The following is a 26,771-nucleotide window of genomic DNA, read 5'->3' as shown; positions in this document are numbered from 1 at the left end:
TCAAATGAACAGTGGTATAGCAAGGGAAAAATAGGAGGTATCTCTATGTGTGTATTTAGCTCACCTGCTAGCTGATCTCTAAGCTTTCCTTTGTAGAAAGCTAAAAATAAATGCATCACAGAAAAGGGGAAAGAATGAATGGACAGTGAGCTCCTTAAATGGTCATACAATTGGGAATATTTTCTTGACTTCTGAAGTTTGAAAGGCCTTGGAGAAACTAAGGAGGCTTAACTATGTCAAGAATTGACAGTTAACTACTAGTTGTAGAAGGACTGCACCCAGTAGAGATGGGTAAGAGACTTTGAAATGATTTAAACATATAAAATTTTCCATAAGATATGGAAAGTCTTTTAGGTTTGAAAGAACCATATGTAGCTAATTTTTCTCTCAGAAATTAAAGAAAATAATGAATGGGTAAAGTAGCTTGGAATAACTTGCTAACAGAGGTAAGCGTCAATGATTATAGAGTTTAATAATCTTTGATTTGAAGAAAGAGGAAGCATTCTTTAAAGACCTCATGAGGTAAAATTTGTACATGTAAGACATGGGAGACATTCTCTCTATTTCCCTTTCTTTTTTCCTACTCCATCAAATTAGAATGAGGAAGGATGGGACCAGGGGCCTCACAGAGTTTCAATAAGAACCAAAGCAAATATTTAAGTTTTTTTCTGGTAATTGGGAAGAATGACCTGGGTAAAAAGGGGTGACTGCTGGGTAATAGCTCAAACAAAATTAGAATTTTTTCTAAAGAAAAATATATATAATAATAAACAGGTTAACACTAGCAACATGTAAGGTAGAATAAGGAAAACCAAAAAGGTCTTTGTGTTGACAACATTAAAGAAGACATTCTTGACAGTATGGAGGGTAAAGATACAATTATAAAAAAGATGATTAATTATTACAGTATCAAACTATTTAAAATAAAAGGTACTATAAGGTCAATTTTTTCACACACTATAATAGCTCAGGAATGAAAAGGAAATGAACATTTCCACTGGTGTTAGAAAGAATTGTATATCTAACAGGAGAGTTCTTATCACTTTTCTAAATTCTTGATTAACTTTAATGTCTTCTTTTTAAAACTTTCCACTGGGCTTTCTTTATAGTTTATTTATTAGGAAACCTGAGTGAGATCTTAGTCATTTATACAGAACAAAGGACTATTTAGCAACTGTGTATGTTATAAAATAGTGTCCTTTTACCACTGGTGTCTTAAATTTAAAGTTTGAATATTTAGTTTTAATCCAGAGAATATGTAATTATAAGACAGTATATCAGTTTTTCAAAATCAAACCATAATTTAATTAAAAAATATGTGAGCACTTCTTGGGGGTCACACTAGGGATTAAAAAATAAAATATAAATTGAAACAGATTAAAATGACATAAACCTTTAAACAAATTTGGTAATGAATAGACTTATTGGAGTGAAATGGCTCTTTACTTTTGTTTTCAAAACGGGTAAGATCTGAGCTTCCCTGGTGGTGCAGTGGTTGAGAGTCCGCCTGTTGATGCAAGGGACACAGGTTCATGCCCCGGTCCGGGAAGATCCCACATGCCACGGAGCGGCTGTGCCCGTGAGTCATGGCCGCTGAGCCTGTGCGTCCAGAGCCTATGCTCTGCAATGGGAGAGGCCACAACAGTGAGAGGTCCATGTACCGCAAAAAAAACAAACAAAACAAAACAAAAAATACCTGGAAAGATCTATGTATCAGTATCCACTTAATGGCATTCTCAGCTGTATAGAGTCAAACGTACTTAAAAACAGCTTTTTAAACATTTTCCTACATGCAACGGTGTTTCAATTCTGTAACTGTACTCATCTAGAATAAAGATCTGAGGTATTATTTGTTTAATTTACAATAAAGCCTGTGGATTGGGATAATGAAGTCAAGGGTGTTCTGGAATTATTCTACAGAACATCTTCAGAAGGATGGAATCAGAGAAGCAAAGAAAAAATATGTTTACATTTTCTCATCATTCAACTTCCAAATTACTTAGAAAGTTAGAGATGTATAGAACTTTAGAAATTCTATCCTGAGCATTATAAATGTTATAAATGAACATTTTTCTATGGCTAAGTATGTGACACAATGCAGAGGCACCAAAACTACTTTTTACTGAGAATTACATATTTGCTATCTCAGATAAGCATTGACAAAATCATCATAACATAAATCAGAACTTTGTTGGTCTCCTTTGAATTAATATGAAGGTACAGATTTTTTTTTTCAGTGCTTAAGAGATTCTGAAGTTCTTGATGCAACCCATTCAGTGAGCTAAAGTAACCTGACAAAGATCAGTAGTAAGATGTTGAATCTATTACTAGAGTAAAATGTCAGAGCACAAATTGAATGGTATTATCTCTACTGAATCAATGTCCTTTTGTAGAGTATTAGTTACAGTGGAGTTCCTTGGAGTGGCTTATGACTATCTTGCCCTCATAACACTTTGGGTAGATTAAATTGACTCCCCTATTGCTAGATAGTGACTCACTGCAGGTTTGAGTCATACTTCCTCCCAGTCTAGTGCTGGTTCTCTGCAGGAGCCAGTGATACCTGACAACCTCAGCACATGAATGCCTGATAGTTCTTGCCGTGTGATTACACTGAATGCCTCTCAAGTTTTACTGCATGCCCACTATGTGCTGGGCCCTATGATGGGCTCTGGAAGACAATATGCTGAATTACACACATTCTCTGCCTTCCAGGATCTTTCCAATATAGGGTTTCAAATAACTAATTTTTGCTATCTTCTTTTGTATAAATATCCTTTTAGATATACACAGCCTAGTGTTTCCTCATTAGAGAATGTTGTAAAGCCACTTTTGAAGGCCACTATATTGATTGTGTGAATATCAATTCTAGCCAAAAATTGATGATCACATTGTGAAAATTAAGCAGGAAGTTTTATATATTTGAAAAGGATGCTCTGGGATTCACTGTATTTTAAAGTTGCTTCAGGCTGATAGAAATTTCCTTCCAGTTTATCTCTTACATAGTCCCTATTATCCTGACATACTTGAAAATACACTGTGTTCACTGATGCATAAGGAAATAGAGTTTGAACAAATATGGAAGATGGGATTGCAGGGTTAGTAGCAAAGTGTCAGGTCCTGTAGAGAACTGATAAGGACAAGGTTTAAATAAAGCAAGCTGTCCATCTAGCAGTGGTATTAAAAAGAGGGGTAGAAAATTGAACTGGCAAGTGGCAAAAAAATCATACTGAAGAGTTAACATCTTAAAAAAAAAGGTTTATGTGCCACTGAAGTAAATTAAAGTCTTAGTACATGCTAAGGAATTGTAAAACACTTTCTACTTACTGCCAAACATTTGAAAGAAATAAATACACACACATATGGAGCTGAGATATTTAATGTTCTCCTTTAATATTGAAAATTATACATCAATATGTTCTGCCTGGACTGAATACTCTAAATTCCCTCAGAATTTTTATTGTAATTAAAAGTAAATTATTGTTTTATTTTTATTACTTGTTTAATTCAAGTGGCATGAATATGCAGGCACATTAACAGAATATTAGTTTTAAACTTAGGGCTTTTACTAGATGAGAAAATTCTGTTCTCCATTTAAGAAATTGAGCCTTTAAAGATTGGTTTTACATATTACTGTTACCAAATAATTAAAAATATTGACTTAATAATTTTCATAGGATGTTGAAATAACCTATATTAATGAACAAGAAAAAATAAAAATAATAAAGCAAAATAAAATCAATCAGTTGTATATTGCCATTATTTTACCAGGGAACCTTGTGTGTATGTGTGTGTGTGTGTGTGTGTGTGTGTGTGTGTTTGCATGCATGCACAGCACTGAATAATATAAAATTAATTGAGGGAACATTATTGTGTAAAATAATTTAAAATGAGGTATATTTTGTGAATATTGTGTAATTTTTGTTGTTATTATTGAACTGTATTTTTGCTTTTTGCTATGGGATTCCATAGACAGACTGAAAATGAAATACCTGTGTGAAAGTTAATATTTAGTCACTATAGAGGAAAGGTTTTGTCTCTTTTGCACTGTAACTCACATTTACTTTCTGAGGCTCTGAGTAAGGAAAATATCTCAAGTCTTGTCTTGTAATCAACTTTTCTTTAAAAATCTGCTTTTATTTTATTTTATTGATGTTCTCAATCTTATAATTGTTTACATTTTCCTCTGCTTTGGGTACTAGGAAGGCATGAACTGAATCATAGGCCACTATACCAACTGGGCGGGGTCGATGTTACGTATTCTTATGCCATTAACATTATATTGGATTAAATTTTCTCAGGATTATTTTACTGTCAGTCTAATCCCAAAATATCTGTACACTTGATTCTGTTGTATTTGAAGGGGCATACCTATGTATAGTGTAGTGTGTTGAATTCAACATTGGAAATATCTGAGAGCTTCTTTGGCCAGAAGTAATTCAACCAGAATTCATCATGATGTAGGCAGCCCGATGTTCATTCTGATTGTTGGGGATTTATTCTAATCAGCACTACTTATTTGTTACTTCTCATTAAGAATTTTGATTATAGCCCTTGGCCTCCCCCATTTTACAGTTTGGGATATTAGTTAAATTACTTAGCTTTATGAAGTCTTAAAATAACTCAACTATAAGAAAGGGGAAATAATAATGGCTGAGAGGACTCTTTTAAGGAGTAAATGAACTAATAAAATTAAATGGGTTTAGCATAATGCTTAGCATATTGTAAGCACTCAATTATAATGATTATTCATGATAGGTATTTTTATAAGTTTTTTCAAGTCCTTTGTATAATCTGTTATAAAAAATGAATATAAAGACTGAGAACTGGGGAGGGAATAATCACTTTGTTCAACAAATATTTATAATGTTTGAATCCAATTTATTATATTATTCAGTATTACAATATGTTTTCACATTCATATGTATGATTCATGTACATTTTTAGTGGTACATGTTTTGTTTAAACCACCTACTTATAATTTTGCTACCTTATATGTTTGAGGTGTGTGTTTATCATGTATTAGTTTTAGTATTTTGTCTTATCTCAGCTGGCCCACACAGCAACATTCTGAGATGGATAGTTAAATCTTATTTTCAGATACAGAAATGAAAACACCCTAACACAGAGGTCAGCAAAGTAACATAGATGTGAAACCACAGTCTAGTTTTCCCAGTGACATATCAAGGTTCTTTCTACTAGTTGTAAAGTAACTCAACATTGTGTACGATTAATATGAAAAGGAATGCTGCTTATATGTACTTATGCTATGCCACACCATGTGAACAATTTGACCGTACATTGACCTAGTATCAACTGTCATCAAATATAATTTTTTCTTTATAATTAATTTCCTTTTGCATAAAATCGTGAATAACCTGAGGAAAGTATGTAGATGTTACCTAAATGGAGAATTGTTTGTGATTGTTTATAGCATTATTTAAAACGTCCTCAGTCTTGGACATTCACAATTTCAGAATTTTGCAATTTTGTTTTATTATTTTAATCTAAATAAGAAGAATTATAAAAAGAAAACACTACACATGTTTAATATTTATATTTTAGCATGTTTCACACACATCTCAGTTATGCCTCACAATATTCATCTTTATCTTGCAATTGAGAAAACTGAAGCACCAACTACATATGTTTCTAAGTATGTACCTTTTAAAATACTCCTTTAGTTAAATTTTAACTACTTCTCAATACTTTTCATTTAAAATTTGATAGAGCTGATACTTTTTGTAGATTGTATCTAAAATCAACTAAACACAACTAAAATCAATAAAGAAAAAAAACAAGGCAACAAAACAACCTCAGTCACTACACCCCTCTTAAGATTTCCATAAATTACCCTTTGCCTGGTTTGCCATTTTTAGTGAGGAGTTACTTCCTCTTCATGTTTGAGAAAAGAATTTATAATGAGAACTCCAAACACTTTAATTTTAAATGCTTTCTCTCCCTCAGATAAAAGATGGTAAGGACTACCCAACCAGGAAAGCAAGTTTCAGACAGAAGTAGATTTCGTGCTCAAGATATTCTAAAGGAATATCTTATCCTTGACCCTTTAGACTGTGTGCTTGAACACTCTTAGGCACATTGTAGCTATGACTGCACTCCCCTCATATTCTTCAACCAGAGAAAACACTCTACTCAAATGGGATTCATGCCAGTCTGATGTCTGATGCATGTTTCCCACACCATCTTTTCTTCTTTGGAGAAATGTTTATAAGTAGGTAGGGAAGGGGATAATGCAGAATAAAAAAATCAATAAAGAAAATCTAGACTAGTAATGGAAATTCACTCCTGTGAGAAGAATTCTAAAAGTCACTTAACATGTATTTAATATATAACATTTTTATTCCTGATACATTCATGTCTACAAAATGTACCAGTACTTTGAAATATATGTCATTAATTATTGTCAAGAGTTTTCCTGGGTTATGTATTCTACTTTATGATAAATGGACATTTTTTAAATAATATGATGTTTTAAAATTTTTAACAGATTATTTTATTTATCAATTTAAGTTAAAGAAAACATATTTAGAACTGAAGTACAAACTTCATTCTACATATTTGTTTAATTTAAATTTGCCATTTTACAAAATGGCTTCAAAGTAAAATACATTAGTGAGGCCATCTGTATGTCTTCTTTGGAGAAATGTATATTTAGATCTTCTGCCCATTATCTGACTGGGGTTGTTTGTTTTTTTCATATGGAGCTGCAGAAGCTGTTTGTATATTTTAGATTAATCACCTGTTGGTTGCTTTGTTTGCAAAGATTTTCTCCTGTTGTGAAGGTTGTCTTTTTGTTTGTTTATGGTTTCCTTTGCTGTGCAAAATCTTTTAAGTTTAATTAGATCCCGTTTGTTTATTTTTGTTTTTATTTTCATTACTCTATGATATAGATCATAAAAGATCTTGCTTTGATTTATATCGAAAAGTGTTCTGCCTATGTTTTCCTCTAAGACTTTTATGGTGTCTGGCCTTACATTTAGGTCTTTAACCCACTTTGAGTTTATTTTTGTGTATGGTGTTAGGGAGTGTTCTAATTTCATTATTTTACATGTAGCTGTCCAGTTTTCCCAGCACCACTTATTGAAGACTCTCTTTTTTTTAACTTTTTATTTTATATTGGAGTATAGTTGATTAACAATGTTGTGATAGTTTCAGGTGTATAGCAAAGTGATTCAGTTATACATAGATATTTATCTATTCTTTTCAAATTATTTTTCCATTTAGGTTGTTATATAATATTGCACAGAGTTCCCTGTGCTATACAGTAGGTCCCTGTTTATTATCCATTTTAAATATAGCAGTGTGTACATGTCAACTCCAAACTCCCTAACTATCCCCTTCCCTCACCTTTCCCCCCTGGTTACCATAAGTTCATTCTCTAAGTCTGTGAGTCTGTTTCTCCTTTGTAAATAAGTTCATTTGTATCATTTATTTTTAGATTCTGCATATAAGTGATATCTTATGATATTTATCTTTCTCTGTCTGATTTACTTCACTCAGTATGACAGTCTCTAAGTCCATCCATCTTGCTGCAAATGTCATTATTTCATTTTTTTAGTGGCTGAATAATATTCTATTGTATATATGTACCACAACTTCTTTATCCATTCCTCTGTTGATGGATATTTAGGTTGCTTCCATGTCTTGGCTATTCTAAACAGTACTGCAGTGAACATTGGGGTGCATTTATCCTTTCAGACCATGATTTTCTCTGAATATATGCCCAGGAGTGGGATTGCAGGATAATATGGTAGCTCCTTTTTTAGTTTTTTAAGGAACCTCCATACTGTTCTCCAGAGTGGCTGCACCAGTTTACATTCTCACCAACAGTATAGAAGGGTTCCCTTCTCTCCACACCCTCTCCAGCATTTATTGTTTGTGGATTTTCTGATGATAGCCATTTTGACTGGTGTGAGATGATATCTCATTGTAGTTTTGATTTACATTTCTCTAATAATTAGCGAGGTTGAACAACTTTTCTTGTGCCTCTTGGCAATCTGTATGTCTGCTTAGGAGAAGTCTATTTAGGTATTCTACCCATTTTTTGATTGGGTTGTTTGTTTTGATGATATTAAGCTGCATGTGCTGCTTGTAAATTTTGGAGACTACTCCCTTGTTGGTCACATCATTTGCAAATACATTCTCCCAATCTGTGGGTTGTCTTTCTGTTTTGTTTATGGTTTCCTTTTCTGTGCAAAAGCTTTTGAGTTTCATTAGGTCCCATTTGTTTATTTTTGTTTTTATTTTCATTACTTTAGGAGGTGGGTCAAAAAGGATCTTGATGTGCTTTGTGGCAAAGAGTGTTCTGCCTATATTTTCCTCTAAGAGTTTTATAGTGTCTGGTCTTACATTTAGGTCTTTAATCCATTTTGAGTTTATTTTTGTGTATGGACTTAGGGAGTGCTGTAATTTCATTCTTTTACATGTAGCTGTCCAGTTTTCTCCACAACACTTACTGAAGAAACTGTCTTTTCTCCATTGTATATTCTTGCCTCCTTTGTCATAGATTAGTTGACCAAAAGTGCATGGGTTTATCTCTGGGCTTTCTATCCTGCTCCATTTATCTATATTTCTGTTTTCATGCCAGTACCATACTGTTTTAATTACTGTAGCTTTGTAGTGTAGTCTGAAGTTATGGAGCCTGATTCCTTCAGCATCATTTTTCTTTCTTAAAGTTCCTTTGGCTATTTGTTGTTTCTTGTGTTTCCATACAAATTGTGAAATATTTTGTTCTAATTCTATGAAAAATGCATTGGTAATTTCATAGGGATTACACTGAATCTGTAGATTGCATTGGGTAGTATAGTCATTTTGACAATATTGGTTCTTCCAATCCAAGAACATGGTATACCTCTCCATTTGTTTGTGTAGTCTTTGATTTCTTTCATTAGTACCTTATAGTTTTCTGAGTACAGTGCTTTTGCCTGCTTAGGTAGGTTTATTCCTAGGTATTTTATTCTTTCTGTTGCAGTGGTAAATGGGATTGTTTCCTTAATTTCTCTCTTTGATCTTTCATTGTTAGTGTATAGAAATGCAGAAGATTTCTGTGCATTAATTTTGTCTCCTGCAACTTTACCAAATTCATCGATTAGCTCTAGTAGTTTTCCAGTGACATCTTTTAGGATTTTCTATGTATAGTATCATGTCATCTGCAAACAGTGACAATTTAATTCTTCTTTTCCAATTTGGATTCCTTTTATTTATTTTTATTCTTTGATTGCTGTAGTAGGACTTCCAAAACTATGTTGAATAAAACTGGAGAGAGTGTACATCCTTGTCTTTTTCCTAATCTTAGAGGAAATGCTTTCAGCTTTTCACTGTTGAGTATGATGCTAGCTATATGTTGGTTATTTATGGCCTTTATTATGTTGAGGTATGTTCCCTCTATGTTCACTTTCTGGAGAGTTATTTTCATAAAGCTGTGTTGAATTTTGTCAAAAGCTTTTTCTGCATCTACTGAGATGATCATATGGTTTTTTTTCTTCAATTTGTTGATATGGTGTATCACACTGATTGATTTGTGGATATTGCAAAATCTTTGCAGGACTTCCCTGGTGGCGCAGTGGTTGAGAGTCCACCTGCCGATGCAGGGGACATGGGTTCATGCCCTGGTCCAGGAAGATCCCACATGCTGCGGAGCAGCTGGGCCCCTGAGCCATGGCCGCTGAGCCTGGGAGTCCGGTGCCTGTGCTCCACAACGGGAGAGGCCACAACAGTGAGAAGCCCGCGTACCGCAAAAAATAAAAAAAAAATAAAGAAAGAAAGAAAAGAAAAAGAAAAGAAAAATCCTTGCTTCCTTGGGATAAATCCCACTGGATCATGGTGTATGATCCTTTTGATGTATTATTGAATTCGGATTGCTAGTATTTTGTTGAAGATTTTTGCATCTATGTTCATCAGTGGTTATTGGCCTGTAATTTTCTTTTTTTGCGGTATATTTGTCTGGTTTTGGTATCAGGATAATGGGGTCTCATAAAATGAGTTTGGGAGTTTTCCTTCCTCTGCAATTTTTTGGAACAGTTTCAGAATGATGGGTGTTCGCTTTTCTCTATATGTTTGATTAAATTCACCTGTGAAGCCATCTGGTCCTGGACTTTTGTTTCTTAGAAGATTTTTAATCACAATTTCAATTTCATTACTTGTGATTGGTCTGTTCATACTTTCTGTTTCTTCCTGGTTCAGTCTTGGGAGATGGTATCTCTCTAAGAATGTGTCCATTTCTTCCAGGTTGTCCATTTTATTCGCATACAGTTTCTTGTAGTAGTCTCTTATGAGCCTTTGTATTTCTGTGGTGTAAGTTGTAACTTCTCCTTTTTTCATTTCTAATTTTATTGCTTTGTGTCCTCTCCCTTTTTTTCTTGATGAGTCTGGCTAAAAGTTTATCAATTTTGTTTATCCTTCCAAAGAATCAGGTTTTAGTTTCATTGATCTTTGCTATTGTTTTCTTTGTCTCTATTTCATATATTTTCTGCTCTGATCTTTATGATTTCTTTCCTTGTACTAACTTTTGGTTTTGTTTGTTCTTCTTTCTCTAGTTGCTTTAGGTGTAAGGTTAGGTTGTTTATTTGAGATTTTTTTTTTTGTTTCCCAAGGTAAGATTTTATTGCTATAAACTTCCCTCTTAGAACTGTTTTGCTACATCCCATAGATTCTGGATCATTGTGCTTTAATTTTCATTTTTCTCTAGGTATTTTTTGATTTCCTCTTTGATTTCTTCAGCGATCCATTGCTTGCTTAGTAGCATATTGTTTTGCCTCCAAGTGTTTGTGTTTTTTACAGTTCTTTACTTCTAGTTTATTTCTAATCTCACAGAAAATATTAAATTTAATTAAAAGGTTAAATTTATTAAATTTATGGAGGTTTGCTTTTTGGCCCAGCTTGTGGTCACTCCTGCAGAATGTTCCGTGTACACTTGAGAAGAATGTGTACATTGCTGCTTTCGGATGGCATACTCTATAAATATCAATTAAGTCCATCTGCACTAATGTGTCTTTTAAGGCCTGTGTTTCCTTATTGATTTTCTCTCTGGATGATCTGTCCTTTGAAGAAAGTGGGTTATTAAAATTCCCCACTAGTATTTTGTTATTGTCAATTTCTCCCTTTATGGCTGTTAGTATTTGCCTTATATACTGAGGTGCTCCTATGATGGGTGTATATATATTTCCAATTATTATATATTCTTCTTGGATTGATCCCTTGATCATTTTTCAGTATCCTTCTTTGTCACTTATAAGAGTCTTTATTTTAACGTCTATTTTGTCTGATATGAGGGTTGCTACTCCAGCTTTCTTTTGATTTCTATTTGCATGGAATATCTTTTCTGATCCCCTCACTTTCAGTCTGTATGTGTCCCTAGGTCTGAAGAGGGTCTCCTGTAGACAGAATATATAATGTCTTGTTTTTGTATCAATTCAGCCAGTCTATGTCTTTTGGTTGGAACATTTAATCTATCAGTACATTTAAGGTATTTATCAATATGTACATTCTTATTGACTTTTTTCTTAATAGTTTTGTTTTTGTTTTTATAGGTCTTTTTTCTCCCCTTCCTCTTTTGTTCTCTTCTCTTGTGGTTTGATGACCATCTTTAGTGTTTGTGTTTGGGTTGCTTTTTCTATTTTGTGTGTGTATCTATTGTAGATTTTGGGTTTGCTGGTCCAGCGAGGTTTTGATATAGCAATCTATATAAGTACAAGTTTGTTTTAAGTTTCTGGTCTCTTTCCCACCTAGAGAAGTTTCTTAAGCATTTGTTGAAAACCTCGTCTTGTGGTGCTGAATTCTTAGCTTTTGCTTGTCTGTAAAGCTTTTGATTTCTCTGTCAAATCTGAATGAGTACCTTGCTGGGTAGAGTATTCTTGGTTGTAGGTTCTTCACTTTCATCCCTTGCCATATATCATGCCAATCCCTTCTGGTCTGCAGATTTGCTGCTGAGAAATCAACTGATAGCTTTATGGGAGTTCCCTTGCATGCTATTTGTTGTTTTCCCTTGGTGCTTTAAATTATTTTTCTTTGTCTTTAAATTTTGTCAGTTTGATTACTGTGTCTCAGCATGTTCCTCCTGGGTTTATCCTACCTGGGACTCTCTGCACTTTCTGGACTAGGGAGGGGCTAAAGTGACTGCTTCTTTTCCCATGTTAAGGAAGTTTTCTGCTATTATCTTTTCAAATATTTTCTCAAGTGCTTTCTCTCTCTCTTCTCCTTCTTGGACTCCTGAAATGTGAATGTTGGTGGGTTTAATGTTGTCCAAAAATACTGTCTTCATTTCTTTTCATTCCCTTTTTCTTTATTTTGTTCCATGGCAGTGATTTCCACCATTCACTCTTCCACATCACTTACCTGTTCTTCTGCCTCAGTTATTCTGCTATTGATTCCTTCTAGTGTATTTTTCATTTCAGTTATCAAAGGTTCATTTCGGCTTGTTTTTTCTTTAGTTCTTCTAGGTTTTGTTAAACATTTCTTTCATCTTCTCGAACTCCATTATTTATCTGACATACTGAATCATCTTCACTATCATTATTCTGAATTCTTTTTCTGGAATGTTGCCTATCTCTACTTCACTTAGGTGTTTTATCTTGTTCCTTCACCTGGGATATAATCCTCTGTCATTTCATTTTGTCTAACTTTCTGTGATTGTGGTTTTCATTCTATAGTCTGCAGGACTGTGGTTCTTCATGCTTCTTCTGTCTACCCTCTGGTGGATGAGGCTATCTAAGAGGCTTGTGCATGCTTCCTGATGGGAGGGACTGGTGGTGGGCAGGTCAGTCCTCAGTAAAACTTTTATCCACTTGTCTCCTGATGGGTGGTACCATGTTCTCTCCTTGTTGGTTGTTTGGCCTGAGGGGACCTAGCACTGGAGTCTACAGTCTGCTTGGAGGGGCTAATGGCAGTCTCTGGGAAGGCTCACACCAATAAGTACTTCCCAGAACTGCTGCTGCCAATGTCTTTTTACACTCAGTGAGCCACAGCAGTATCCCACCTCTGCAGGAGACCCTCCAATACTGACAGGTATGTCTGGCCCAGTCTCTTATGGGGTCACTGTTGTTTTCCCCTGGGCGCTGGTATACACAAGACTTGTGTGTACCCTCCAAGGACAGAATTTCTGTTTCCCTCAGTCCTGTGGAGGTCCTGCAATCAAATCTGCTGACCTTCAAAGCCAGATTCTCTGGGGACGCCTCCTCCCATTGCTGGACCCACAGGCTGGGAAGTCTGATGTGGGCCTAAGAACTTTCACTCCACTGGGAGAACTTCTGTCATACATTAAGTCTCCTACATATGAATGGGTTCTGTTCTGAGACTGTGTCCATAAGTTCAAGTTATTCATACATCCAGCAAAGTTAGTCTAGGTAACCAACTAACAATTGGCTATATATTACTGTACTGTAATAGGTTTATAATACTTTTCACACAAATAATACATAAAAAACAAACACAAAAATAAAGAAAACATTTTTAATCTTACACTACAGTACCTTGAAAAGTACAGTAGTACAGTACAGCAATTGGCATACAGGAGCTGGCATTGAGTGAAGAGGCAAGAAAAGTTACTGACTGAAGGAGGGAGAGGAGGTGGGAGATGGTAGAGCTGAAGGATCATCAGCAATAGGAGATAGAGGGCAAGCTGCAATTTCACTCATGCCTAACACTGATGGCACAAATTCTGGTTCTTTGCTGGATTCAATTCTAACTACCCTCTTGAAAAAACAATCCAGTGATGTCTGGGTAGTTACTCTTTTTTTTTTTTTTTCTTTTCATAGATGACACAGTAGCACTAGATTGCATTATAAATGGCTGCTGCAACCTTTGTGTTCCATTCTACCTTCGGGTCCTGTGCCTCAAAAACTAACAGTACCTCCTCAAATAAAGAAAATCCCCTTGCCAGTTCCTGTATTGTGAATTTCTTCCATTCTTCAGTTACTTCTTCTTCCTCTGTATCTCTTCATCCTTTCTCTGGGCCCCCAATTCCTGGCTCTTCTTATCAGTACCAGCTACTTCATTGCTGCTTTTGTGATTGTGCTCCTCCTACCATCTCATTTTGGCTTCTTGTTTGTCTTTGGATGTAGGATATCTTTTTTTGTAGGTTCCAATGCTTTTTGTCAATGGTTGTTCAGCAGTTAGTTGTGATTATGGTGTTCTCATAAGAAGGGGTGAGCTCACGTCCTTCTACTCCACCATCTTAAGCTAATTCAAGAGACTGTCTTTTCTCCATTGTATATTCTTGTCTCCTTTGTCATGGATTAGGTGATCATAGGTGTGTGGGTATATCTCTAGACTTTCTATCCTGTTCCATTGATCTATATTTCTCTTTTTGTGCCAGTACCATAGTATTTTGATTACTGTAGCCTTGTAGTATAATGTGAAGTCAGGGAGCCTGATTCCTCCAGCTCTGTTTTTTTTTTTTTCTCAAGATTTTTTTACTATTCAGGGTGTTTTGCACTTCCATACAAATTGTAAAATTTTTTTGCTCTAATCCTGTGAAAAAGGACATTGGTAATTTGATAAGGATTGCATTGAATCTGTAGATTTCTTTGGGTGGTATAGTCATTTTCTTAAGGAAGACATACAGATGGCCAAAAAGCAGATGAAAAGATGCTCAACATCACTAATTATTAGAGAAAAGTAAATCAAAGTACAATAAGGTATCACCTCACACCAGTCAGAATGGCCATCATCAAAAAATCTACAAACAATAAATGCTGGAGAAGGTGAGGAGAAAAGGGAACCCTCCTACATTGTTGGTGGGAATGTAACTTGGCATAACCACTATAGAGAACTCTATGGAGGTTCCTTAAAAAACTAAAAATAGAACTATTATATGAACCAGCAATCCCACTCCTAGGCATATACCCAGAGAAAACTATAATTCAAAAAGATACATGTGCCCCAATGTTCATTGAAATACTATTTACAATAACCAGGACATGGAAGCAACCTAAATATCCATCAGCAGAGGAATGGATAAAAAAATGTGGTACATATATACAATGGAATATTACTCAGCTATTAAAAAAGAACAAAATAATGCCATTTGCAGCAGCATCTATGACCCTCTACATTGTCATATTGGGTGAAGTAAGTCACAGAAAGACAAATATCATATGATATCACTTATATGTGGAATCTAAAAATGGGTAGAAATGAACTTATTTACAAAACAGAAGTAGAGTCACAGATATATAAAATAAACTTAAGGTTACCAGGGAATAAAAGGGGGAGAGATAAATTGGGAGATTGGGATTGGCATATACATACTACTATATATAAAACAGATAACTAATTAGGACCTACAGTATAGCACAAGGAACTCTACTCAATACTCTGTAATGACCAATACATGAAAAGAATGTAAAAAAAGAGTGGATGTATGTATATGGATAACTGATTCACTTTGTTGTACACCTAAAACTACCACAACATGGTAAATCAACTATACTTCAACAAAAATTAAAAAAAATACATAAGTGGGTGAAATTAACATGTTAGTAATATATGGTAGTGCTTTGGGAAAGGATTTCATGCTTATCTGAGAATCAACTGTGTACTTGCTGAGTAACACTTTGTAGCTATTGCACTTCTCATTCATTGGGCTAAGAAATATTGATTATGAATATGGATTGTTAGATGTGATGATTTAAAGAAAAACATGAATGTTTATAGTCAGAAAATGAAAATAGTAATATCTGAAACTGATCTATACTGATAACATAAAGGAAATTAGATAATAATATATTAAGCATATTTTGAGAGCCAAGATAGAACTCCAAAGAAAATTGTATGTTAAACAAACAAACAGAAACAATCTGGCAACTCAGAAGCCCGGGAGTACAGAGGAAGTGGGTAGGATAGCCTCATGCACAGACAGGATGGTAGAACTCCCAATCTGGGCAGATGGTCAGAGAATAAAATAACAAAACTGCAGACTTTTTAAATTTCCACTGCACAGCCATCCAAGTGAGTGTTTAAAAATTTACTCACCCAAGATGAAGCAACTTTGTAGTTAACTTCAATTCAACCTTGTTGTTTGAGAACATACTGTAGCAACATGGAAGTACTGTTGCTGCAAAATCTATCTAATGAGAAGTTATATTTTATTATACTTATCCTTTCAATCTCCCCTCTATTTTCTTGATTGAAGTAGAGCAATAAAGGAAGAAAACAATCCAAAAGTCATTTACATAAGCCACAGGATTATAACTCTCATCATAGTTTCATTCCTACTTAACCATGGTGTATAAGACTTTGAAGATCAAACACAAAAGACCTTAAAAAAAGGCAATCAAACTCAAATATGCAACACCAAGGTATGATTTGTATCCTAAGTGTCTTAAGATTCTTTCTGTATTCATAGAAATTACATATCAATCTTTTGTTTTAGCTTCTCAGTCACCAAGGCAAAGAAAGAAGGCTAACAGTTATGCTATAAAATGAAAACTAATATTTTCTCAACTTAAGTACAGTTTACTGACATTAACATTTGAGAGGAATATTTTTGAGTATTTGAATATTTGTAAGACACAATGATGTACTTCAGACATCCTCACTAATGTACCAAAAGTAGATATAATAATGAAGTACAGAACTGTTTCTTCTGTTGGTTGATTCAAGTTCAAAAGATAATGTCCAAAAATGTGTTATTAATAATTTCATGTATTAAACAATAGAATAATAAAATCCTTGGATCAAACTCTTTTGTGTTTAGTGTACATTTAATTTGAAGAGATTGTTATCTATGCTGAACTTAAGAGTACACACTCCCTGTAAAGGTGTTCTAAAGTATTAAATTCTGTAGTGGCCAAATGAACATATTTGTGATAGGTCTGATACACAGGTTGCCAAATTATGTTACCTAGAGTAGATGTTTGGGTAACTTGTATAACTATGAGTTGATCATTTTTGATCTTTTTGTTTTTCTCATAACCAAAATTTGCTTGAGTATTGAGTGACAGACTGCTTTAGATTAAACTCTATAGCAAATACTGGAAGTGGGAAAAAATTCTATGTAGTTGATTAGGGACGGAATTACAAACTATGATACACTGAAAATAAGGGGTTACACTCTATTCTTAAAGTCAAGGAATTTAAACACCTGTGCATGAAAGTGGGTCAAGGGAATATTCAGAAAAATTCAAGATTTTTACTCAGCACACAATTCCTTGTTCTTCCAAATGATGGATATGTAAGGATAGTCGATTTAAAACAATTTAAGTAAATGAGAACTATTGACATTTTTGGTTCTAGCCTGACTCCCAGTGGACTTTTCTAAAGAAAATGAGGTACAGATATAATGGGAAAATGATGGTCTTTGCTTTCACAACTACTTTCTTACTGACCCACAGACATTTCCTTAACTTTTCTGACAATGAGCCCAAGAACTAGTACTCAAAAAGCATAATCAGTGCTTTTCTTGTGTCTAGAATGCATGTAAGACATTATTAATTAATAAGCTCTAAGATCATAGAATTTCCCAAGTATATATTATCATTGTTTTCTAAAATTGGTTTGCTATAATTTTCACATGACAACCAGGATTTCCCTACAGATGAGAGTGAGAGGGAAAAGAGAGACACAGACAGAGAGAGACAGAGGGAGGATACAAGAGGGCCAGTAATGTGGTGCATATTAGATTAGGGAATAATTTGATAGCAGCAAAAGTCTAAATTACAGTAAAAATCAATTTCTTTTGGTAATAGTTAGAAAGATATGTAAATCTATTAAATTTAATAAATGATGTAAACCAAAATTTCCTTAACTCTCCTGACTTTTTTGAAGCACTGAAAAAACCCTAGGAATGTATTTATATAAATAAATTATTGAGGAAATAAATTCCAAATCATTTATGTAATTAATCTGCTCTCAAAGAGATAGAGCATAACTCCTTTCTCCTTAAGTGTGGCTGTGCATAGGGCCTTCCTTCCAGAGAGCATGGTATGGAAAAGTGGGTGAAAGAGTTATTTTATAGTCAGAAACCTGACAAAAACTACTTTTGCCAAGTAATCAAAATTGACATCAACAGTGATGTCATGTAGATAATTTGCACACTTGATATGATGTTTCAAGACCAAAAACCCTTATTCCCAGTGTAATCATAATTAGACAAATCCCAGTTGAGGGGCAGTCTACAAAATACTTAACTAATACTTTCAAAACTGTCAAAGTCGTTAAAAACAAGAAAAGTCTGAGAAAATGTCACAGCCAAGGGTTGCCTAAGGAGATATAATGATTAAATGAAATGTTGTACTCTACATGGGATCTTGGAACAGAAAAAAGAATAATAGGTAAAAAAGTAAGGGTATATGTGTAAAGTTTGAACTTTGGTTAATAATAATATATCAATGTTGGTTCATTAATTTAACATGTGGATCATACATTGTTAACTATGAAAAACAGGTGTGTGCTATATGAAAAATTTCTCAGCTATCTGTGCAGGGTTTCTGTAAATCTAAAGTATTTTATTTCAATCTTTTTATGTTCATGTATATAAAATAGATGTGTATAAATAAATAATATTTTATAAAATTTTGATCATATTACTTATGTTTTATCTTTTTTAATACAGTGTGAACATTTTCTCCACTTGAGTCAGTATTCTTTGAAAACATTTTTTTCATGGAAAGTCATTTTATTTTAAATATAGCAGTGTGTACATGTCAATATAATATACCAATTTTTTAATAGTGGTTATACTAGGTGGTGACATTATAGGTAATTTAATTTCTCTTTTATACTTGTACCTAGTACTAAGCTAAGTGCTAGAGATTTAGAGTTGATCAAAACTCAATACCTGCTCTCCAAGTGCTCATGGTAGGAAGCAGTGTAGTCAGATACAGGTTTTGAAGCTAGCTTTAGATTTGTGTTCTATGCTATCATTTACCAGTTCTTTAATTCTACAAGTGTCTCATTTTCTGTAAAATGGAGATTTTACACATTTAATATAATTTCAATAAACTCAATTTCAACAAGTAAATAAAATATTTTAAGAAAAAGTTTATTTTTAAACTCCTACAAATTACTAAAATATCAGGTTTTTTACTTTGTTTTAATTCTAATGTATCATATTATTTCTCTTTATTTCCATTAAAGATAGAGATAGATAGGTAGGTAGACAGATAGATAGAGAGAATATTTAATTTATTTTATAGATTTTATGGGCAGTTCTTGCACTTATCTGGTAAAATTCATTATCTTTTCAATATAACTGAATTTATACATAAAATATGGTTATACAGCATAGTTGTTAATAGAATACACCTTATCTATTAAAATACGAAAAGCACAGATTCATATTCTTCTACAATCTTTGTGATTTTCTTCCAGTTATATTTTACATATTTTCATTCTAATATAGTGTAAATTTAACTATAGTCTCTTGTAGGAAATCAGAGTTTGAGTCCACTGATACGTGTTTGGAATACTCAGTAGCTTTGGCATTTACTTAAGGTGAGACTGCAGATAATGTAGCCCACATTAGAGGTACCATATTCAAAAGTCAGTCTCTTCTTATTCCCCCAGTTAACTCAAGGGAGAGTGACTCATTTTTATCAATGGAATTCGTGTAGGGTCAAAATCAGTTATTGGGGTTTTGCCCCATTGCTAATTATTGGGTTAAGGCATGGTCATGTCATATAATTTTTTGCCAAGGCAACATAAAGAAAGAGTTCTGGGGAAATTTTAGTAAAGATTTCTTCACTGATGCAACAGATATGTATCAATGCATTAAGGAATACTTTCTCTTCTGATGAGTGTTTTCCTGTCTGAATTTGAAGCTTGAAACTATGACAACCATGAGGGAAACAGCAAGGCTCTTGAAAGGATGGCTATTTCCTAAAGATGTGTTGAGCCCTTCAATTAATCAGTTTTGGGGACAACAAGCCTCATCCTCTGGACTTGTCAAGAAACATTATAAATATTTTCTTATTATTTAAGAAAAATTTCTCAGGGTTTTCTTTTACTATAGTCATAGCTCCTTAGTTATCTAAAATGTCATTGGATATTTTAAAGCCAATTTTCAATGTCACCTAAAGTAAAATCATAGATTTTCCCTCTCAGTAAGTCTAAAGCCATTTGTGAACATTAATGCCTTGAAAGTTAACTTTGAGTGGATGTATATAATTACTTTTTTTCCATTAACAGTAGTCATATCTTTTTTTAGGTTTATTTTAAGTCAAATACTTAGCAGATTTTTGCCTTTTTACCATCTAAATCTGCCAGAGAAATAGACAGGTTATAGATACAAAGAATATATCATGCATGAGGTGGCTCAATTTGTGTGTATTCAAGCTCAACACTAACTAATATTCCATTTGTGCCTTCTGGCTTTTACAAATGGATCCTTTCATTGGATATATTCCAAGTTGAAAAAAATAGCACAAGCAATACTCATATCCTCCAAATACACATCCAAAAGTACCACTAAGTAACTTTGAAAAATTAGTCTATAGATAACCTGTGAAAATTTAGTTTCTCTCTCTCTCTCTCTTTTTTTTTTTTACAGGAAAGGATGGTGAGATGCCCTGCTGACATTTTACCTAAATTATTATAAAGTACAATATTAGATCCAGTATTTAAATTTGGACTGAATAATTATTTGTTCTTATATATCCTATAGCTTATTTCACTGCATAATATATATGAATCATAATATCTATGAACCACTGCATAATATCTATGAATCACTTTGATTGAGAAGGTAAATATACTAACGTTCACACACACACACACACACACACACCATTTTACATGTTAGGTTTACACTTATAAGATTATTTTTAAAATACTTCGGTCAAGTATTTTAAATTGGAATAGTATATATGAAGTTTCCATGACTATAATAATGTGTTCTGTACATTGTAAACTTAAGAAAAAAAGTACACATAACCACAATTTCTCTAAGTTATAATATTCTATCTTTGTGATTTTGTTAGTAAAGTTTGAATTAAAGCCCTCAGAAAACATTTACAGGTACTAGTCAACTCAAATCATCTTTGTTAACATTTGAGTATTTTTTAAAAGCTTCATTGATGAATATTTACATTCGATGAGCTATACATATATAAGGTATACAATTTGATGTTTTGACATGTGTATACATACATAAAATCATTACCATAGTCAGGATAATGAATATATCTGCCATCTCTTTTTATGATCCATCTTGTTGCCTCTCCTCACCCCTAACCCATGCTCAGGTACTGATGATCTGATTTATGTCACTCACAGTAGATAAGTTTGGATGTTTAAGAATTTTAATTAAATTGGATGGTAGAGTTATTTTCATCTGATTTCTTACATTCAGCATAATTTTACACTCAGCATAAGTAACCATGATTTTGCACATATCAATAGTTCTTTAAAATTTATTCCAGTAAATGGATAGGCTACAATTTTTTCATCCATTCACTTGCTGATGAATGTCTGGGTTGTTTTCAGGGTTTTGGTCATTACAAAATAAATCTGCTATAAGCATTCAGGTAGAAGGACTTATATTGACACATTCTTTTATTTCTCTTGGGTAAATACTTAGGAGTGAAATGGCTGAGTCATTTGAAAGATTAAATTGTAAAAATGTTTCCCAAAATGGTTATACCATTTCACATTTCCACCAACTGTTCTAATGTATGTGTAGTGGTATGTCATTATGATTTTTACCTTGCATTCTCCTAAACAGTAATGTTGTTGAGCACTTTATATTCATGTATCTTCTTTTGTGGAATATCTGCTTAGATCACTTGCCCATTAAATTTTTTTTATTGTTGAGTTTGAGTGTTCTTTATGTATTTTGGATACAAGTACTTTATCAGATATGTGACTTTGCACACATTTTTTCCCATTAATCATTCATCTTTTTGTTCCTTTACTATTATCACTTGTAGTGATTTTTATAAAGTCCAATTTACCATGTTTTTTTGTGGATTATGCTTTTTGATGTTTTATCTAAGAAATCATTAACTAACTTAAAGTCACAGTATTTCTCCCATGTTTTCTTAGAGAAGATTTGTAGTTTTAAGTTTTAAATTTAAGACTATGATCAATTTTGAGTAAATTTTATATATTTTCTGGGGTACAGATTAAAACACAAGTTTTTGTACACGCCTACCTGCTTGTACCAGTTGTTCAAAGACTATCCTTTCTCAGTTGAATTGCTTTTTGAGCCTTTGAAAAACTTTCTAGAATCTATTATTTTCCATTGATCTATTGTCTATATTTAGACCAATAGCAATCAATTTTAATTACCATATCTTTGCAAAAAGTCTTAAAATCTGGTAGTGACATTACTCCCACTTTGTTCTTTCTCAAAATTGTTTTGGTTATTCTAGGTCATTGCATTTACATAGGAACTTTAGATCAGTTTTACAATTTCTACAAAAAGGATGCTGAGATTTTAAATATGATTATAATAAATCTATAGATTAATTTGGGGTCCATTGAAATCTTAGCAATGTTGTATCTTCCAGCCCATGGGCACAGTATATCTCAAACATCACCCATCACCCCAATTATTCTAATTAGAATGCTGTGTTGAGACATCCCCAAGACTAACCTTCCAGGTTGGATGATTCATGAGAGGGTGGCTCACAAGTCTCAGCATACAGACAAACCAATGACTCTGATTTGTTATATCAAAAGGGTTCAAAGCATAATGAAGAAAGGGAAATGGTACACAGGGCATAGTCCTTGGGAAACCAGGAGCAAACTTCCAAGGTCAACATTCCAAGTGGAATAGTACAGGAGGTATTTAATTTCCTTTGCAAAGAGTTGTGACGAAACCTGTGAGTTGCCGCCAACAGGGAGATTCATTAGAGACTTGGAGTCCCAGGTTTTTGTTGAGGGCTAATCACATAGGCAACCTCTGCTTAGTATTTACCAAAATTCAAGACTCCCAGAGGGAAAGCAGTTGTTAAGCATAAACCATGCTTGCACAAACAGTTTAGGCACAGTGAGCCATTTATATTACTTAATGGTGGGAACCCTCTTGAAATCTAAGTTTTCGGGCACTAGTCAAGGGCAAATCTTGCAAGCAGGCCTTTTCAAGGAGAACAGTTCAGGCCTGCTGTGTTAATTTTTTTCTGCACAGATGCTATTGAGAGCAACTAATCAATTAAAATGAAAGAAAATCACTCTCCCACTGTTCTGAAATCACAACAAAAATGGAATCTATAAAAACCATACCAACTGAAACCATATCCTTTCTTAACTGATTTCATATAATCTATGCTAAAAAACATACAAATATGTTCTTGATAATCTTACTGAAAACTTTTAGGTAAAATTCTTCCAAAGGCCTTAAATCATGACATTTTAAATATATATATATAATTGTTATGCTTATAATAAATTGTAAATAATAACAGATTTTATATTATTCATGCTAGCTCCTCTATATTTTATATTTTTTATTTCTATAAGCATAGGTATACATTTTGTAAATCAGCTAAAGTCTATATAAAATACAGGTGTCTATAATTTGTAGAATATTTTGATGTTTACTATAATATTCATAAACTTTAACATATATATCTATAATTGCACTAATATAATTAGTCTTAAAATCACTTAAACTGGTATGAATCCTTCAACTGCAGATGAAGATTTTGTTTGACATTATTATTGAATGACAAAATTATTGATAATGTGAAACATAAACACCTCAGATAATTTTATTACTATTGGCAAATGTCTCCTCTATCAAATTGAGCATGATACTCAATGTTCTACTAGTTGATAATATCTGAACAGGGTCCTTGTGCATTTTTTAGAATATTGAAAGTTTAATAACTTTTATTATTGATAGTGTCTCTCTTTTATACCAAACTAAACTTTAGATAGCTAATTTAATTGGAAATTAATATGTAATAAAAACGTTTTAATTTCCTTCCAATTTATTGCATCCACTTTACCTTTCTTTTTTCTTCATCAAATCCCTTGTGATACTTGGAATTATGCATTAGATTCCTTTTCTCTCTTATTCTTTCAATGAAACTCATAAATAAAACATAATGCTCTTCATCTGTTAAACATGTTATGTTATGTCATGTTTGAAAGCAAAATTATCCCTCACCCAGCAGATTACTTATTGAGTATAAAGGGAAGAATTTCTTTAAAATGAAGATATCTGGCAGACAGTATTTTAAACAAGGTACCAAAGTTAACACCATCAACAGTGGGATATACTGACATTATGGACCTCTCTATATATAAACACTGAAAAGGGTACAACATCACCTGTACAGTCTTCCTGCCAAAAAGTTTCAGTTAAATCTAATCATGGGGAAAAAATATGACTAACCTAAATTGAGGAATTCTACAAAGCATCTGGTCTGAACTCTTCAGTAATGTAAATGTGAATGACAAAATAGTTGGGAAACTGTTATAGATTAAAGAAAACTAAAGGGACATAACAAGTAAATGTAATGAGAATTAATTAGTTTCTGAATTTAAAAATAAAATCTTTAAAGCATCTTATTAGAACATTTGGGGAAATTTGCATTACAGCAAATTCTATTGTATAAATTTCGTGAGTGTAAATAATTACATTCATGAGTGGCTATGTAGGAGACAGCTCTGTTCTTAGAGACACACACTGAAGTATTCAGGGGTGAAATGAATGTTGATTAGAAGTACCATCAAATAATTCAGCAACTACAGCATAAACACATACACATATAGATAAGTATAGCAAAATATTAACACGTGATGAAGTTAAGTGAAAGGTTTTTAAGTGCTTATTGTATTATTCTTGCAAATTATTGTAAGTTTAAAAAAATCCAGAACAAAAACTTTGGTGTGGGAAAAAATAAAGGCATTCTGTTTATGAGAGTTTTCTTAATAAATATTCTGTCCTTGAAAGCTGAATTTTTGAAAGTAGACAACTTCTCTTACATGTCAAAAAATGAATGCTGGGGCTTCCCTGGTGGCGCAGTGGTTGAGAATCCGCCTGCCGATGCAGGGGACATGGGTTCGTGCCCTGGTCTGGGAAGATCCCACATGCCGTGGAGCGGCTAGGCCCGTGAGTCATGGCCACTGAGCCTGCACGTCCGGAGCCTGTGCTCCGCAACGGGAGAGGCCACAACAGTGAAAGGTCCACGTACCGAAAAAAAAATAAATTAAATAAATAAATAAATAAATAAATAAATAAATGCTAATGATGGAAAAAGGAGAGATCTAAGAAAAAAATTACGGTAGCATCACAAAGTTAGAAAATATATTTCAGCTGGCAAGAATATGCTTCTAAATTAGATGACAACATATTAATAATAAAGGTTAATCAATTATTTTTCCCTATGGCTTTACACTTGAGTTTCAAACTTAGACACTTGGGACTGCTTTCAAGTACATACACAGGTATAAACTTGAGTTTATTTGAGGAGCATTATTAGTTTAAACATTGCATATTGCTGTTTGAAGCTCATAGCTCTGGGCATGGATTCAGAGCTCAGGCTCCTTGCTCCCCGTGTAGCCTCTATCCACTAGGGTTTTTATGCTGTCTTCAGTTAGCTGGTAGAAGAGCAAGAGAAGGGATGAAACACACTCACATCATAAATGTCTCAGTGTGGTAGCAACACACATCCACTGACATATGTCATGGCAGTATGTGGCCTGACCCTGTGTTCAGGAAGTGAGTGGAGATATTTCTAGTGAAGAGTAGCCATCTGTGTCACAAAAACTAAGATGCAATAAACCATTTCCGAGAATGTATGACCTAGAAAACCTCACCCAATAGTGACAGAAAATCTGAATGGAGCTATACCTATTAAAGATGTGTTGAATTGCTAAATGAAATATAACCTAAATAGTTCAGCCTAGAAGTTTTCACAGATGATATTTATAAACAGTCCAGGAACAGCTCCATTATTTAATAAGTTATTCCAGTAGTTAGAAAAAAGGGGAAACGTTAAAGAGCTTAATTTTTGAAGTTAACTGACAAAAAAAGAAAGAAAAATTATAGGAAATTATAATCATAGGCACAGTGAGTTAAATACAACATTAGCAATATACAACAAAGGTATTTATAGATACATATACATATGTTCATTATCCACACATAGTTATTTCATATTCTTATACACATATATTGGCAGAAGATAGTGCATCTTTGCTCTCCTAAGCTTGTAGACGTGTGTTGTGAAATATTTCTATTTTTTTATTTCTTAATCCACAACCAAAGGAACAACCATAATTCCCATTCAATAGGATACAGATATTTTAGTTGAAGCTGCACTTGTATGGACTACATGATTCTGAACATTACACAAACTAAGAAATGCAAGATGTTGAAAACAATTGCTGGCTTTTCATGAGTTATATTTATTTGGATTATCAATTTAGGTTCAGATCATTTCTAGAAGGTTGGACTAATGTTTTGAGTAATAGAATGGTACATGTTATTTCATGTTTTGAACAGTTTCATAATTCTTTTCACTTAATGTTTAGGTTGCTTGGAATTAAAGGAAGAAACCATTGAAAACCTTCTTGCTGCAGCTTCTCTTCTTCAGCTTCCTCAAGTAGTAGAAGTGTGCTGCCATTTCCTCATGAAGCTCTTGCATCCATCTAACTGTTTAGGAATCCGAGCATTTGCAGATGCTCAAGGATGCATTGAATTAATGAAGGTGGCCCACAGCTACACAATGGTAAGGAAATTTAATTTTTAAATAAAAGAGACATAGCTGTATTATCAGAGGTTAAAATAATTACTGTTGTTGTGTTGAAAAAGTTTAAAATTAGTTTTGCATCTTTGGCACATTTTTATCATGGGACATAATGTA

The 26,771-nt window shown here is 33.5% G+C and overlaps 1 protein-coding gene across 2 annotated transcripts in view; it reads left to right on the top strand.

Moving 5' to 3' along the window:
• Window positions 1-26,771, top strand: part of KLHL1 (kelch like family member 1) — a 402,508-nt gene that overhangs the window by 167,385 nt on the left and 208,352 nt on the right. For both annotated transcript variants that reach the window (XM_060079916.1, XM_060079915.1), the window contains one exon: window positions 26,440-26,636. In XM_060079916.1, coding sequence (XP_059935899.1) covers window positions 26,440-26,636 — 197 coding nt within the window. The remainder of the gene's footprint in view (window positions 1-26,439; window positions 26,637-26,771) is intronic.

Source organism: Mesoplodon densirostris, chromosome 17, assembly GCF_025265405.1.
Source record: "Mesoplodon densirostris isolate mMesDen1 chromosome 17, mMesDen1 primary haplotype, whole genome shotgun sequence".
Taxonomy (NCBI): Eukaryota; Metazoa; Chordata; class Mammalia; order Artiodactyla; family Ziphiidae; genus Mesoplodon; species Mesoplodon densirostris.
This window is presented reverse-complemented; position numbering and strand designations above follow the sequence as displayed.